The 12,673-nt window shown below is 46.5% G+C and overlaps 2 protein-coding genes and 1 pseudogene across 2 annotated transcripts; all 3 read right to left on the reverse strand.

Moving 5' to 3' along the window:
- Positions 1–3,581: 3,581 nt before the first annotated feature.
- Positions 3,582–9,020, reverse strand: LOC129601475 (uncharacterized). Its single transcript, XM_055500295.1, has 10 exons — positions 8,814–9,020; positions 8,540–8,677; positions 7,800–8,488; positions 7,175–7,704; positions 6,902–7,118; positions 6,576–6,779; positions 6,440–6,519; positions 6,045–6,380; positions 3,963–4,603; positions 3,582–3,830 (listed from the first exon to the last, which is right to left on the reverse strand). The coding sequence occupies exons 1-10, from the start codon at positions 9,018–9,020 to the stop codon at positions 3,582–3,584; spliced, it is 3,291 nt and encodes a 1,096-aa protein (XP_055356270.1).
- Positions 9,021–9,415: 395 nt separating this feature from the next.
- Positions 9,416–10,256, reverse strand: LOC129601476 (uncharacterized; annotated as a pseudogene).
- Positions 10,257–10,654: 398 nt separating this feature from the next.
- On the reverse strand, positions 10,655–11,570 carry LOC129601477 (acidic leucine-rich nuclear phosphoprotein 32 family member B-like). Its single transcript, XM_055500296.1, has 3 exons — positions 11,202–11,570; positions 11,040–11,117; positions 10,655–10,974 (listed from the first exon to the last, which is right to left on the reverse strand). Exons 1-3 carry the CDS (start codon positions 11,479–11,481, stop codon positions 10,655–10,657), a joined length of 678 nt encoding a protein of 225 aa, XP_055356271.1. The 5' UTR covers positions 11,482–11,570.
- Positions 11,571–12,673: the final 1,103 nt, after the last annotated feature.

Raw genomic sequence — 12,673 nt, forward strand, 5'->3', positions numbered from 1 at the left:
ACGATGCCGTGCGAATTTCGATTCGAAAAGGAAAAGTGGAAAAAGGATACACCTACCGATTTAAGGAGGAGATCTTCTTCATTCAACAAGTCATTCCTCATCCTGTACCGGTCTACGTTTTGAAAGACTATCAGGACAATACCATTGACGGAAAATTTTACGAACCAGAATTATCTCTCGTGCGCAACGTGCCTGACAAAGAGCACACTGTGGACTTTATTGTAAAGCGTCGCGGAAAGAAGGTGTTAGTCCGTTGGTTAGGTTACGGACCCGAACACGATCAGTGGATCGATGAAAAATGTATGAAGGTGCGCCGTTCTACCTAACTCTACCCAGCGATGTGGCTACCGATCCCGCCAACACCCCGTCCAATTGGACTACCAAGCCAAAGCATCCTATTACATTGAAAGGCAAATGGGAGATGGCATTGGTGGAGTTACAGTACCTGAACTCTTTTACACTCTGCCAGTTGAGCAGAAAATCCAAGTGGATGTTGTGCGAGAATTTTATTTGAGAAAGACGGGGAGTTTATCCAAACTCCAAGATATGTCAGTGCCCAGAAAAGCATTGTTGTACCTCCGGGTAATTACAAGAACGCTGAGTTGCTTCTTCAAACCATAAACTCTCTGGCTCCCGTCATTAAGACCTATCTGTTGATGGAAAAGTGATTGACGACAAGAGTGCACTGCCAAACAATAAAATGTTTGAAGTGCAGTTTTTACGCCAACCAACCATAAAGTCAAGCTGAGTATTGGGAATGACCGAGTATCCGTATAGCTTTCCGCCCGAATCTTCAACGTTGCAAAAGATTCTGGGTTTCGATCAAAGCCAGTTTGAACCTAATGTTCCTGTTGAAACAACTGATACCGCACAAGGTCAGGCAAGAGCAAAATACTTAGCATTCTGGGACAAGGCGCCAGCACCAAAAGTAACTACGTTCATTTCCGACCGGCCTGTAAACACATTGCTAGGCAATCAGAGTCTATTTGTGTACAGCGACGTGGCCGACTACAGTTTGATCGGTGACACAGCGGCGCAGTTTTTGCGTGCCGTACCTATTAGAGGCGAAGTTAATCAGACCGTGGAAGCACGTTTTGACATTCCTCATTATGTTCCTGTTCTTCGTCAACATTTTGAAACCATAAATCTGATTATTGCCAACGACCTCGGAGCCGAAGCCAAGTTCCAAACGGAAAGTCTCTGGTGAAACTACACTTTCGACCACAACGCCTGTACTGAAAATGCCTTTCGTTCAGTACGTTCCTGATCCGCGACGCTACGAAGAAGTGTTTGTCAGCCAAACCGGAGGAAGTGCGCTCATTCGTTACCGCGGCACGCTGCAGAATGGTTCCGGTTCCCGCAGATTCTAAAGAATTTGTTTGCAAAGATTTCCGCATTTGCCAAACCAATTATTCGTCGAGCAGCACCCCATGCTAAAGCGGCTTTTAGCGGCAGCGCCGCACCTGCAAGAAGCGGCTAGCGGGGCCATTAAAGACGTCACGGCTCAAGCCAAAGAAGCTATTACTAAGCGTTTAGCACCTCAAGAAGGAAGTGGTATTCGTAAGAAACGTCGCACAGTTCGTAGTCGCCATCGCATTAAACGTATTCCACCAGCCAACATTCCTGACTACTTTTGAACATGGCTCTGCTGATGATGGAAAATTCCGAACCAGCGATGCAGTTGGACAACCAGCTGTTTGCTTTACCGGCGACCTTGACTGATCGATGGCGTACCGAGCATGAGAAACTTAATCCAACAACGATCCTGACAGACAACGGTTCGGCTGGTGACATAAACTTCTACATTCCTCCCAGTACCGCTGGTCTGCTCAGCCTGGGTGATATGATGCTGGAACTCGAGGTCGGTATAAAGGTTAAGAAGGAGCAGCCGATTGGGATCTAATTACCAACACCGACGGAGTGGCTCCAGTTAACAACTTTCTGCATTCATTGTTCTCTTCGTGCCATGTCACCGTGGCGAATCGTCTCATCTCGGATGCGGCAACGTTTTATCCTTATCGAGCATACCTGGAATCATTGCTATCCTATGGCGTGGATGCCCAGAGATCACAGTTGACATCAGCAGGATATTACGCCGACACCTCAACTAAAATGAACGACGAAAAGAAAACAACGGTGAAAAAAGCCGCAAAGCCTTGTTCAGCGGAAGCAACTACGTACAACTATCAGGCAAATTGTTCGCTGATCTGTTCGATCAAAGTAAACCGCTCTGTACCGGCGTACCAATCAACATCCGACTGGTGATGAGCCGACCTGAATTCTGTTTGCGAGTGTGGGATGCTGACGCAACAAAGCAGTTCAAACCGTTTATCCGGAACGCACGACTATCTGTCCGTCGATACATTCCAGCACCAGATTTCATGACAGCTGTAGCGTCAGAAATGCTGAAGAAGACCGTGAAATACCACATTGAACGCGTAGTGATGCGTGTTTCTGATATTCCCCAGAAAACTCAAAGCACTGTAGTAAGCAACTTGCAAATCGGACAGATTCCCAAAGTTATTTTCATTGGGTTTTTGGAAAGCGATGATTTCCACGGCAGTTTCAAGAGTAATCCTTTCAACTTTCAACATTTTAATATCAATCAGATCAGCGTGGAGGTGGACGGTCAAAGCTATCCAACAAAACCCTATACTGCCGATTTTGGACGTTCGCTGTCATTGGAATGTTATGATGGGTTGCTGGACACATTGGGATATCGCACTCATGCGCACAACAGTTCTCCATATTAATCGAACCGCTTACAACGGCGGATACACGCTGTTCGGGTTCGATTTAACGCCTGGACATACTGGAAGAGGACCGCTGACTTTGGTGAAGCAGGGCAATTTAAGCGTTTCGGTTAATTTTGACAAACCGCTGGAAAAGACCGTAATGATGGTGGCTATGTTAGTCTACGACAGCATCATTGAGATCAATCAGCATCGGCAACTGATTGCGGACTTTTCGACATGAACACCGACCAAATCCTCAGCGCTCTCCAATCAAACCCGGCTACAAATGCTGCACTACGCGGAGTGTTTGCCAGCGATAAAGTGCCCCCTGCGCTACTGCCATATCCTGGAGCGGCAGTGATTAACATTGACCCAGCGGACCAAGATGGATCGCACTGGATTGCTGTTTACCAAGAAAAAGATGGAGTTTTGGAAGTGTTTGATTCGTTTGGGAGGAAACTGGGTTCATATACTAAGAATTTTGCTGATTTATGTTCATCTAATCGGATCGTAGAGCAAGCCGAACAACTGCAATCAGAATACACTACAGTCTGTGGCCAATACTGCTTGTTTTTTATACTTCGTCGTGTTAGTGGCGAAACTTATACTAATATTGTGCACTTGTTTACTGAGAATCGAGCAAGCAACGACAAGATGGTCTGCCAGTATGTGAATTCTTATTTTGACATCAATACAAAGATAATTGACGGTTCATTCATCCGTCAAATATGTAAACGAATATCGGAATTAAAATGAAAAAAACCATTCTACTGCTGCCTGTAATGTGCAGTTCGTAAATGAAACACGGAATAATCCAAAACAAATACAGCTCGTTATTGACGCTACTTAAATAAGCTTAGCGAACATAGCACGAAACTCCAGAGCATTAAGTTCCAAATACCCCTTAACGTCCAGTCCAACAACTTGCCCAAGATCCACTTGGTCAGCTTCCAACAGAACAGCCTCCACATAGCGCGACTCCACAATAGCCTTTTCAGCCGCTGCCCACTCGTCATCGCTGGCACTCCCACAGCTGACTTTTCCATTGCGACCGCGCATTTGGTGGATGAGTTCAGTGAACTCTTCAGCCACTTCCTATAATCAAAACAAACTGATTACCGCACAAGTCTTTCAGAAACAGAGATCAGCATAAAATTACACAAATAAACGGAATGCTCACCTCTTTGAGCTTGTCATAAGCCAGAGCGGATTTCAAGGTCTTTGAACATTGTTGGCTTCATCCACTCCCAGGAGTTCTTTCAGCAGCGTCATATCCATAACCAGTTCTTTGAGACCGTCGTACGTCTTCAGTCCAAAGGTCACGCCAGCTTTCGTGGGAATCAGGTCTCCGTTCTGACCGAAGGTGTAACGTCTTACGGTGGCCGTGTTGACACGGTTGTAACGTCCCCAGCCAAAATACAGTCCACTCTCCAGCGCATACAGAGGCGTCAGCTTACCGTCGGTGCCACAGTTCTGAGAATTCTTGTCCAGGTCCGCTTTACCACTCATCATCAAGGCACACAGGCGCAAGAAACCAGGCTTCTTTACGGTGATGGACTTCTCCAAGGTGCGGCGGTAGGTGTCGTCGCTTTGCTTTTTCCACTCCCCGATGACGATGGCAGAAACCCCATCTTGGAAGCGGGCGTAGACGTACTTCTCGAACCCAATCTTGTACACGTTGGATCCTTCATGAGAAAAGGCATGCCGCGGATGCTTGGTGTCATCTTGCTCCTTGAACTTCTTGGCAAGGTTCAGCTTGATATCGTCCATCTCCGGTGCGCGTCGCTTGGCAAAGGTGCGGGTTTTGAGAGGCGTGGCTGGAATCTCGCGGGCAATGTTGCTGGTGGAAGGCTTAGGCGACGCGAGCGCTGCGAGGAAATGAAATCAGGGATAAATTCCATGGCAAATGGAGTAAGAAGTACTACAGCGTTCGAATAAAGTAAAGGTCAAACAAAAAAACTGTTGCAAACTAAAATTGTCTGATATCTGAACTGATCGAGGGTTTTATGCGTTGCCTGACATCTGCCTTCATATACAAAATTTGAAAAGCATAATGCAAGACAAAACAGTAGCACTTTTGCCTTGCAAGTTGAAGGTAAACTTGAGGCGTACGAGCAAAGACGTACGTTTTTGTGTACTTGGGCCAAGCTTTCCCTTGCAAAATATTATTTTTGGAACCGTTTCAGTACAAAAGGGAGGCGGCGCTATAGAGTACGGTTCAGTTGGTTCAGCCAAAAATAGTAAAATGGCTGTAAGGTGTGTTGTAGACGCTGATTGGTTTGTAATTGACAAACAAAAATACCTCAAGCAGTTGTCTTTTTTCTGTTTGGAAAAGCCGAGGTCGGCCAGTACACATTTACATTACCACGCACTGCTGCCAAATGCGCGGGTGATTTGGAAAGGCAAGCTCGTCACTCCCACGGTCTGGTTTGGCATACCTACGGGGATTATCGCCACAATCAAACAGCACTGGCCTTTGAAGATATTTTTACTAAAGTCGGGCGACCAGCTGACGTCACATTTTATGCGAAAGGGCTTGAAAAGTGCCGCCTGCTAGAACAGTTTCTGCCAGAAGTGATCAACTTGGAAGAATACCATTGCCCGCCATTTCGTAAATTAACTGCATCAGATCAGACAACGCAACGCAAGGCGGTTGTTTTCGGATTATGGTTGTATAAGAATGGTGCGGACTACCAATGTTGTCGCCACAGCAAAGTTGAACTGTCACCTAAACCTCAGCGAGATTGAAAACGGTTGCCCTTGGCACAATATACACCACGCTCCTTTTCCGGTTTGCTACTGCGGCGGATCACGCTGCCGAAGGGCCACTGTCAGCTGTACGTTAACGGTAAAGTGACGGTCAATGGAGGGAAAAACTTGGAAGAAGCGCGTTCTCTTTGGAGTATTTCATACGACTACTACGTAATATTGGCTACGAATGTTATGCGACTGAATATCGAATCGTGAACATTGTAGGCACTCATGATTTCGGCCAGCGGTTTGATTTAGACAGTGTCAGTAAACTTTTAAATGTTCCATACTGTGCCGACAGATTTCTTGGTTTGCGCATAAAGTTACCAGAATGTACTGCGGTTTTGTTTGCTAGTGGTCGCTGTAATTTTTGGGAGCTAAAACAGAAGCCGATATGACATGGGCCATGATTGATTTAGTATTAAGTCTGCCAATAAACTGAAGAGCACGCGTCTGTTTGCCGTATGCTTTAATGTTATAAGGTATCACTGCAACACGTAACCATACGGTAGAGTATTGTAACAATTACCAACAATTGTCTTTTATCGTATGTTAGACTTAAACGTTTAGACAAATCAACTTGGCGCAACACCATTGATTTTTTGACACGCTGAATCGATTCAGGATATTCAGCTACAAGAAAATCAGTTTTCTTATGCAAAACATCAACCATTGACTCGAACGTGATGCTCTCGCTGGTGTGTCCGTTCAGCGTAAAACCTTTGACTTTGGCGACACTTTTCCCATCATTAGTCTTGTAGGAATACGTCTTGGGACCGAGACTGACAAACTGAGTGATATACTGATCGGGCTGCAATTCGTCCGTTAGGTCCCCCAAAAACTTGCCGGTTGGAGGAACAAATACTCCCGGCTTCTCCACAAAAATGATGGAATCTGTAAAGTAAGGTTCTTAGTCCACCATACTAGGTACAAGTTTTGAAACAGTTAATTACCGGTATCGAAGTAAAGCAGTGTATCTTGGACTTGTTCCATGTAGCCGTATAAATGGAGCCGGGCCCAGCATGTCGTAAACCTATCAAAAAAGCACTATCAGCAAAAACACTGATCCTTCAAGAAGCAACTACTTACGCAGCCAAGACAACGTTCGTATGAGGGTTCTGGTCAATAAATAACTTTTCCCTGGTGTACGCAACTTGCAGAACATCCTCGCTGAACATATCCCACGAGTGGATGTGGAATTCACCAGAAAGAAGCATTTTGTAAAACTCCTGCGGGCAAGTTAGGTACTTGGTGTTCGGCTTGTTGTCCTGCATACCCAGGCGACCCCAGAAGCTGCAAGTACAAATCCAGTTAGCCTCAGTTTACAAAACGCGCAACAGCAGATATTACCTATTCAAACACAACTTGGCAAGCGCCCTCATGCCAGGGTTGTTCTCAATCTTTCGCGGTCCAACTGAATGCCTTCATGATCTTTAAAATCTCGTAGAAATTGATCTTTCTGGTCGTCGGTTGTCATATCCGCTGGCCAGCCACTTGCTTCCGTTTTTATCTTGAGGAACCGATCAATGTAGTCCGCAAACAACCTTTCTTCCGACTGCTCAAAGTGCCACACTTCCAACATCTTTGTGATGACATAACCGCGCTCGATTGCAGCGTGCAGCTCTGGCGTGCCTGTAAAGGTTACCGTGGGTGTTGTCGTGGGTGTTCAGAATTTCAACGGTACATACTTACACCATGTTCCAGTAAGCGTTCTTTCTTCGTCGGAATGTGCACAAGGGGCGTTAAGTTGTTTCGCAGCGCATGTGTGGCACAGAGGAAATACCAGCTTACCGTTGGAGCGGTATGGCAGAATCGGCAGGTAAAGATCCGGAGGCGGTAAGATTTTGCAGTGCACGATGCCAAAGTAGTGCGCGATTTCCCAAAGTCTTTAACGATAATGATGGGGTGTCCGATCGGATATTTCTTGTTCTTGTTGACAAACGGATACTCGCTGCAGACATCAAAATACCGGATCTTCTCTTCATTGCTAACGCTGTGATACAACTTTGTGGCATTTGTTCGTCCGCCGAAGAATGCATCACGAGGGTTTATCGGTTGGGTGACGGTGATTTCGTCAACAAAATCCGCGAAATCTGGTACCTGCTTTACCTGGTCGTCGAACTCGTGCTCCCAGATGACAAACAGTTCGTGTCCCATGTCCCGGATGTACGTGTCGCGTTGCAGGGTTTCTTCGTAAATTTTGCTCATTGGTAAGTTTCTGAACGGGTGGACGGTATCCGGCGTTGTGCATTCAGGACATCCGTGGTACCAGCAGCCGTGGAACTCAAAACCTTGCCTGTTGCTGCAGAGTACCCATCCACAAAATAAGGTCCAACTTTAAACTCGTTCCCACTTGCTCGCGTCTGAATTGTGCAGTTCTCTTCCAGTTCCATCCACTGCATCCACTTTAGCGCTTTAACCGACTGGTTGCGGTTCACGTTGTATCCTTGCGGTGGAATCAGTCCAATCTGGTTCGCCTTCAAAATGTTGGACCTCCAATACAAACCACACAATCCAGCGATAGTCATCGAGGACGAGAATGGGCAAATGCCGTTACTGATGCCCAAAAACAAATTTCGAAATTGGAGACAGCACTTGCGGAGTACGGTGACATCGTTCCGACAATAATCCACAAATTCTTTACGAAAGTCGAACGTGTTGTTCTTGGTGGCGACCTCCATATTGTACCATTGCTCAAACGTTTCACGGTCTTTCTTGTTCATAAACTTGGACCCGTACTGCTCCTTGGTAGGGAATTCGGTAACCTGGTCCCAGTTTTCCGGTCGATTAAATCGGTGCGGAAAGGTGCCCTTTGACGTGTCCTTGATACCAAAGGTAGCCGGCCATTTGGACAAACTTTGAGGATTGTAATTGATGCTGTCGCGGAATCGAATGTTGAGTTGGAGAACATCCAGCTGCATGATCTTACCGCCGTTTAAAATAACTTTAGGAGTAATACCGTTGCTGAGAAGCCAGTTCAGTATAAAATAACCGTCAAAGGCCTATAAAACGGCAAAATAAAGGACCATAAGAAAAAGACTGTACAATTTTACCTTGAAATTGTGGGCGATTATAATGTGATCGCGATGGTCTTCACTAAAGAGGAATCGACAAAGAGGATCTGTAATGTCGCAAAGCGGTTCGCCGTCATTCGGAAATATCCACTCTTCGCCTTCATCATTCTGAACAACCTGTATAACATACCGTGGGTGTTACCGTGGGTGTGTCGCAGAACTTCTTGTTACACAATAGTGTACGGCATAATGCCGTGGGTGTTACCGCGGGTGTCGTATAAAATTATGATTGCAAACTAGGAACTATGCTTACCGCGAGGTTTGGATACAGCCGCCCATCCTCAGCAACGTAAGTTTCAAAGTCGAAAAACAAAAATTGGGCATCCGAATACTGCATCTTCTGGAAAGGAGTAAGTTTCTGCGGCTTCATAAAACAGCGGTGATCTCCGATGACATGCTCCTGGCACGTTTTGCAAAACATTTCTCCACAACGGTGTGCGGATCCCAACTTTCTCTTCATTAAGGAGTACACACAACCACATTGAGTACACATTTTGACGGTACTGCAGATACTCCTTCGACTGCGAAACAGCACATCATTTCCCGGGCCCAGCTTGTGATGGTCGAAGCAAGATTGGCCATGAAACTTGCGATTGCAATCAGCGCAAAGCATAATGTTGACAATATCCATGGGACAATCCGCTCGCAGACACTGATTACACTGACCGCTACATCTGTGACTTCTACGGTTGTTGTATCCTTTATTGCAGTTAAAACACCAGTAACAGCGACTGAAAAATGCCGGCATGGAAGTCAAGACATCAAAGTGCCGGTTATGTAATAAAAGGCAGATATGTTTGTCCTCCAGGTTCCCGCTGTACACAATGCTGCTGGCTTGCATCGTACTCACTACCACTATCTGGTAACCTGGCAATACTTTTCAAAAGCCGAAATGTCTGCAAGGGTGTACTCACGGATTGGAAGGCCGGCTTCTTCAATCAATTCCCGACAAACGCAGAATTTCTTGTTTTCCTTTCGCTATATGTCGGGCGTAATCTTTTCGGCCATCGGCAAACGCTTTTCCGATAACGAGGGCACGGGCCATACAGATATCGTCCACGTTGTTCACCAAAATCACTGACGTCATCCTCTTCAGTCTGTCGTACAATAACTTGGGTACGTCGCGGGCACACCGACCGGAAGGAATCTCCGTATGTTCTACAGAAACCCCAAATGAATCATCAATGGCAAATTCTTGGTGGGAATTCAGCACTTTTGAGATTTCTGCCATCCAGCGGCGCACTGTCAGCTGTGATCGTAAAGTTGGTGGAGTCCAAATAGGGAACGACAAATACGATGATTCCACAGACACTCGGACGTACTGATGAGCGGCCACACCCGCTAGCACAGCATCCAAAACGTGGTCCAAGATACCCACTATTACTGCCGGTGCGTCACAAAATTTCACAGCATCCAAATCAAATACATGCACGTCAAAGCGTTTGAAATGCATATTGTACGTCTTCGAAAACCGGTACCCATTCCGTTCCACCGTAACATGATCGACAACATTAAAATCTTCAGGGACGCCACCCCCAGCTTGGGGATCTTCATGAACCCAGTCCTCCAATTCTGCCAACTCGGCAGCATCTTGGAGGTCTTGCTGCGATAAGGCTTCGTGCTGATCTACCCAATCTTCAAGTGCCGCGAGAGCAGCCGCATCAACAAGATCTTCCTCCGTTAATTCGTAATCCATTTACGAAAGAGCACCGTATCGCAAATAAGTCGAAATTCGACGACTAAAATTTGATTTTGGTCAGTTCTTGTACCACCATAAAATCACTTTGGTGAAACCGAGACAACTAAAATTTAACTCCAGTTTGATATTTCCTCGCCACAAAATGCAACCGAACTTTTCAACGCATTTTCTTTTTTTTCAGGTTTATACGTACGTACAACAATTAAAGTACCAGTACAAATAACAGAAAAAGCACAAAATTAGTTTAGTTATCAAGCAGAAAACCAGTTAATACAATCATGACTGAAACAGTAACTAGAATAGCCATTACAACAAGAAAACTGAACCGTGGGTGAACCCGCGGGTGTAGCATAACGCAAAATATAATCTGCGCATTCCGAAATAAGAAAAACAATTTACTCAACCAAAACAACGTCGTCGTCCTTGCCATTGTCGCTGTCCTTCTTGTCGCCGTCGTCCTGGCCGCCGCCTTCGTGGTCACTGCCGTCCTCTTCATCCACTTCGTCCTCCGCCTCCGAGCACGAGTCCGGAATTACGTCGTCGCCTCCACTGCTGTCTGCTTCGTCTTCAGCCTCCGAGCACGAGTCCGGAATTACGTCGTCGCCTCCACTGCCGTCTGCTTCGTCTTCAGCCTCCGAGCCCGAGTCCGGCATTTCTTCATCGCTGCTGTGCATCCAGTCTGGAGTTTCGGCACCAGGCAAAATCCAAGTGTGATCTACGAAGACACAAAAATTAGGCTTTTTGAAGGCGTAACTCGAAAACTTCCTGAAAGTTGGTTACCTGATTCGGCCATGGATTCGTCGTCGTCATTGTCTTCTTCTTCGCTGTCCGTTGCCGGTTCTATAAACATGAAGCGCTCTGAAAAATTACATAATTTAACTAACCGTGGGTGTTACCGTGGGTGTTACATGGGCCTATCATTATAAAACTGCATTGACCAACCTTTCATTTCTTCGTCGCTGTCACTCTCAAAGTCCCCGCCGTCACCATCCCAACGCACGACCTGCGGTACCGCCAAAACCAGTTGCCGATGATGGGCTCTGGTGACGGTATTGGAGTAGAGGTCCACGGTCCGCAGGGCTGGCAGGTTCTTCAGTGGTTCCAGCTGTTGGACAGTGATGATGCCGTTATTGGCCAACGTCAGGCGCTTCAGATTAGGCGTGGTCCGGGCCAGGGCCGCCAGCTGGGGGGTTGTTCTCCGCGAACCCGAGACGGTTGTCATTCAGCTGGAGGAACGTCAGGTTCGGCATCAGTGGCAATCCGACAACGGAGGTCAATCCGCACGCGTTAGCCGACAAACAGCGCAGGTTGTAAAAACGCTGCAGCGGCAGACCCGTAAAGCTGGTAATGGGGAACTCGTCCAGGATGATGGTCTTGGCATCGTCCGGTTTGCCCTCCAAATAACCAACAATGTCGTACTGGGAATACACACCGCTATGAAACATTGTAACGTATAGGAAAAAACCAGAGTAGTGAAAAGGATACTACAGTAAAGTATCGAAATAAAATGCAAACAAATTACAGGTATTACAAGTGCAGGCAATTACCGGACTGCAGTGTGCAGTACGCTTTATAGCTGCAAATTTGCCATGCAAAATTGTCTGAGCGTGAACACAATAGAAATCCCGTAGTATTGCATGGGAAAAGTTTGCCTTGCAATTTGCCGGACAGAATGATTGACAGGCAGTTCGATTATTGGTAACCGCGCTATCGCAGGTGGTGAGTACTGCGACACACAATCTCTATTAGTGACTGCCCTACCTATAGCAATACACAGTACACAATTAACGTAACTGCCGCTTCGCATTTTAGTGCCAACATACGGTGGGGGTTCTGGTAGAGACAGCCGCCACTTGTATTGCGGCTGCCCCACCTGTATTGGGCAAACTCTATGAGGGACCCGACCCTCCTGCTGCTCATGTCCGTACTACAGCGGATGCGAAACTTGGGTAGGAGGATGTAGGGCGTACCATCGGGTAAACTTTTTCTGTAGCCAGGATAACAGTCGCTGAATTGTTAACATATCTATTAACGTCCGCATTCCATCATCCGAATTCTCCGCAGGTAACAAAACCATAACACTAAATTTCCTTCCCTTTACTTCCATGACGATTATTTTTGGATCACCGGCCTCGACAACGGCCCTGGCGTAATGCAAAACATTGTAGTGCCGGATGCAGGCATACTCTTCTTTCATAAAATTAACAGTCTTTTCCACACCGCCGGGGCAATGAAAGATGCCCTGCTTAGTATGTCTCGGATTAAATGGCGCTGCCCATTGACCGGCAAAATCTATGATGTTGATCAGGATTAGCGCTGCATTAGGCCGGCCTTGAGTAAGGAATGCCGTAACTTTCCCGTCGGTCTTCTCCGCAACGAACTGATTGACCACCTCCACCGCTCTATCAGGAGCA

This window comes from Paramacrobiotus metropolitanus, unplaced genomic scaffold, assembly GCF_019649055.1.
Source record: "Paramacrobiotus metropolitanus isolate TYO unplaced genomic scaffold, Prichtersi_v1.0 Parri_scaffold0000239, whole genome shotgun sequence".
NCBI lineage: Eukaryota > Metazoa > Tardigrada > Eutardigrada > Parachela > Macrobiotidae > Paramacrobiotus > Paramacrobiotus metropolitanus.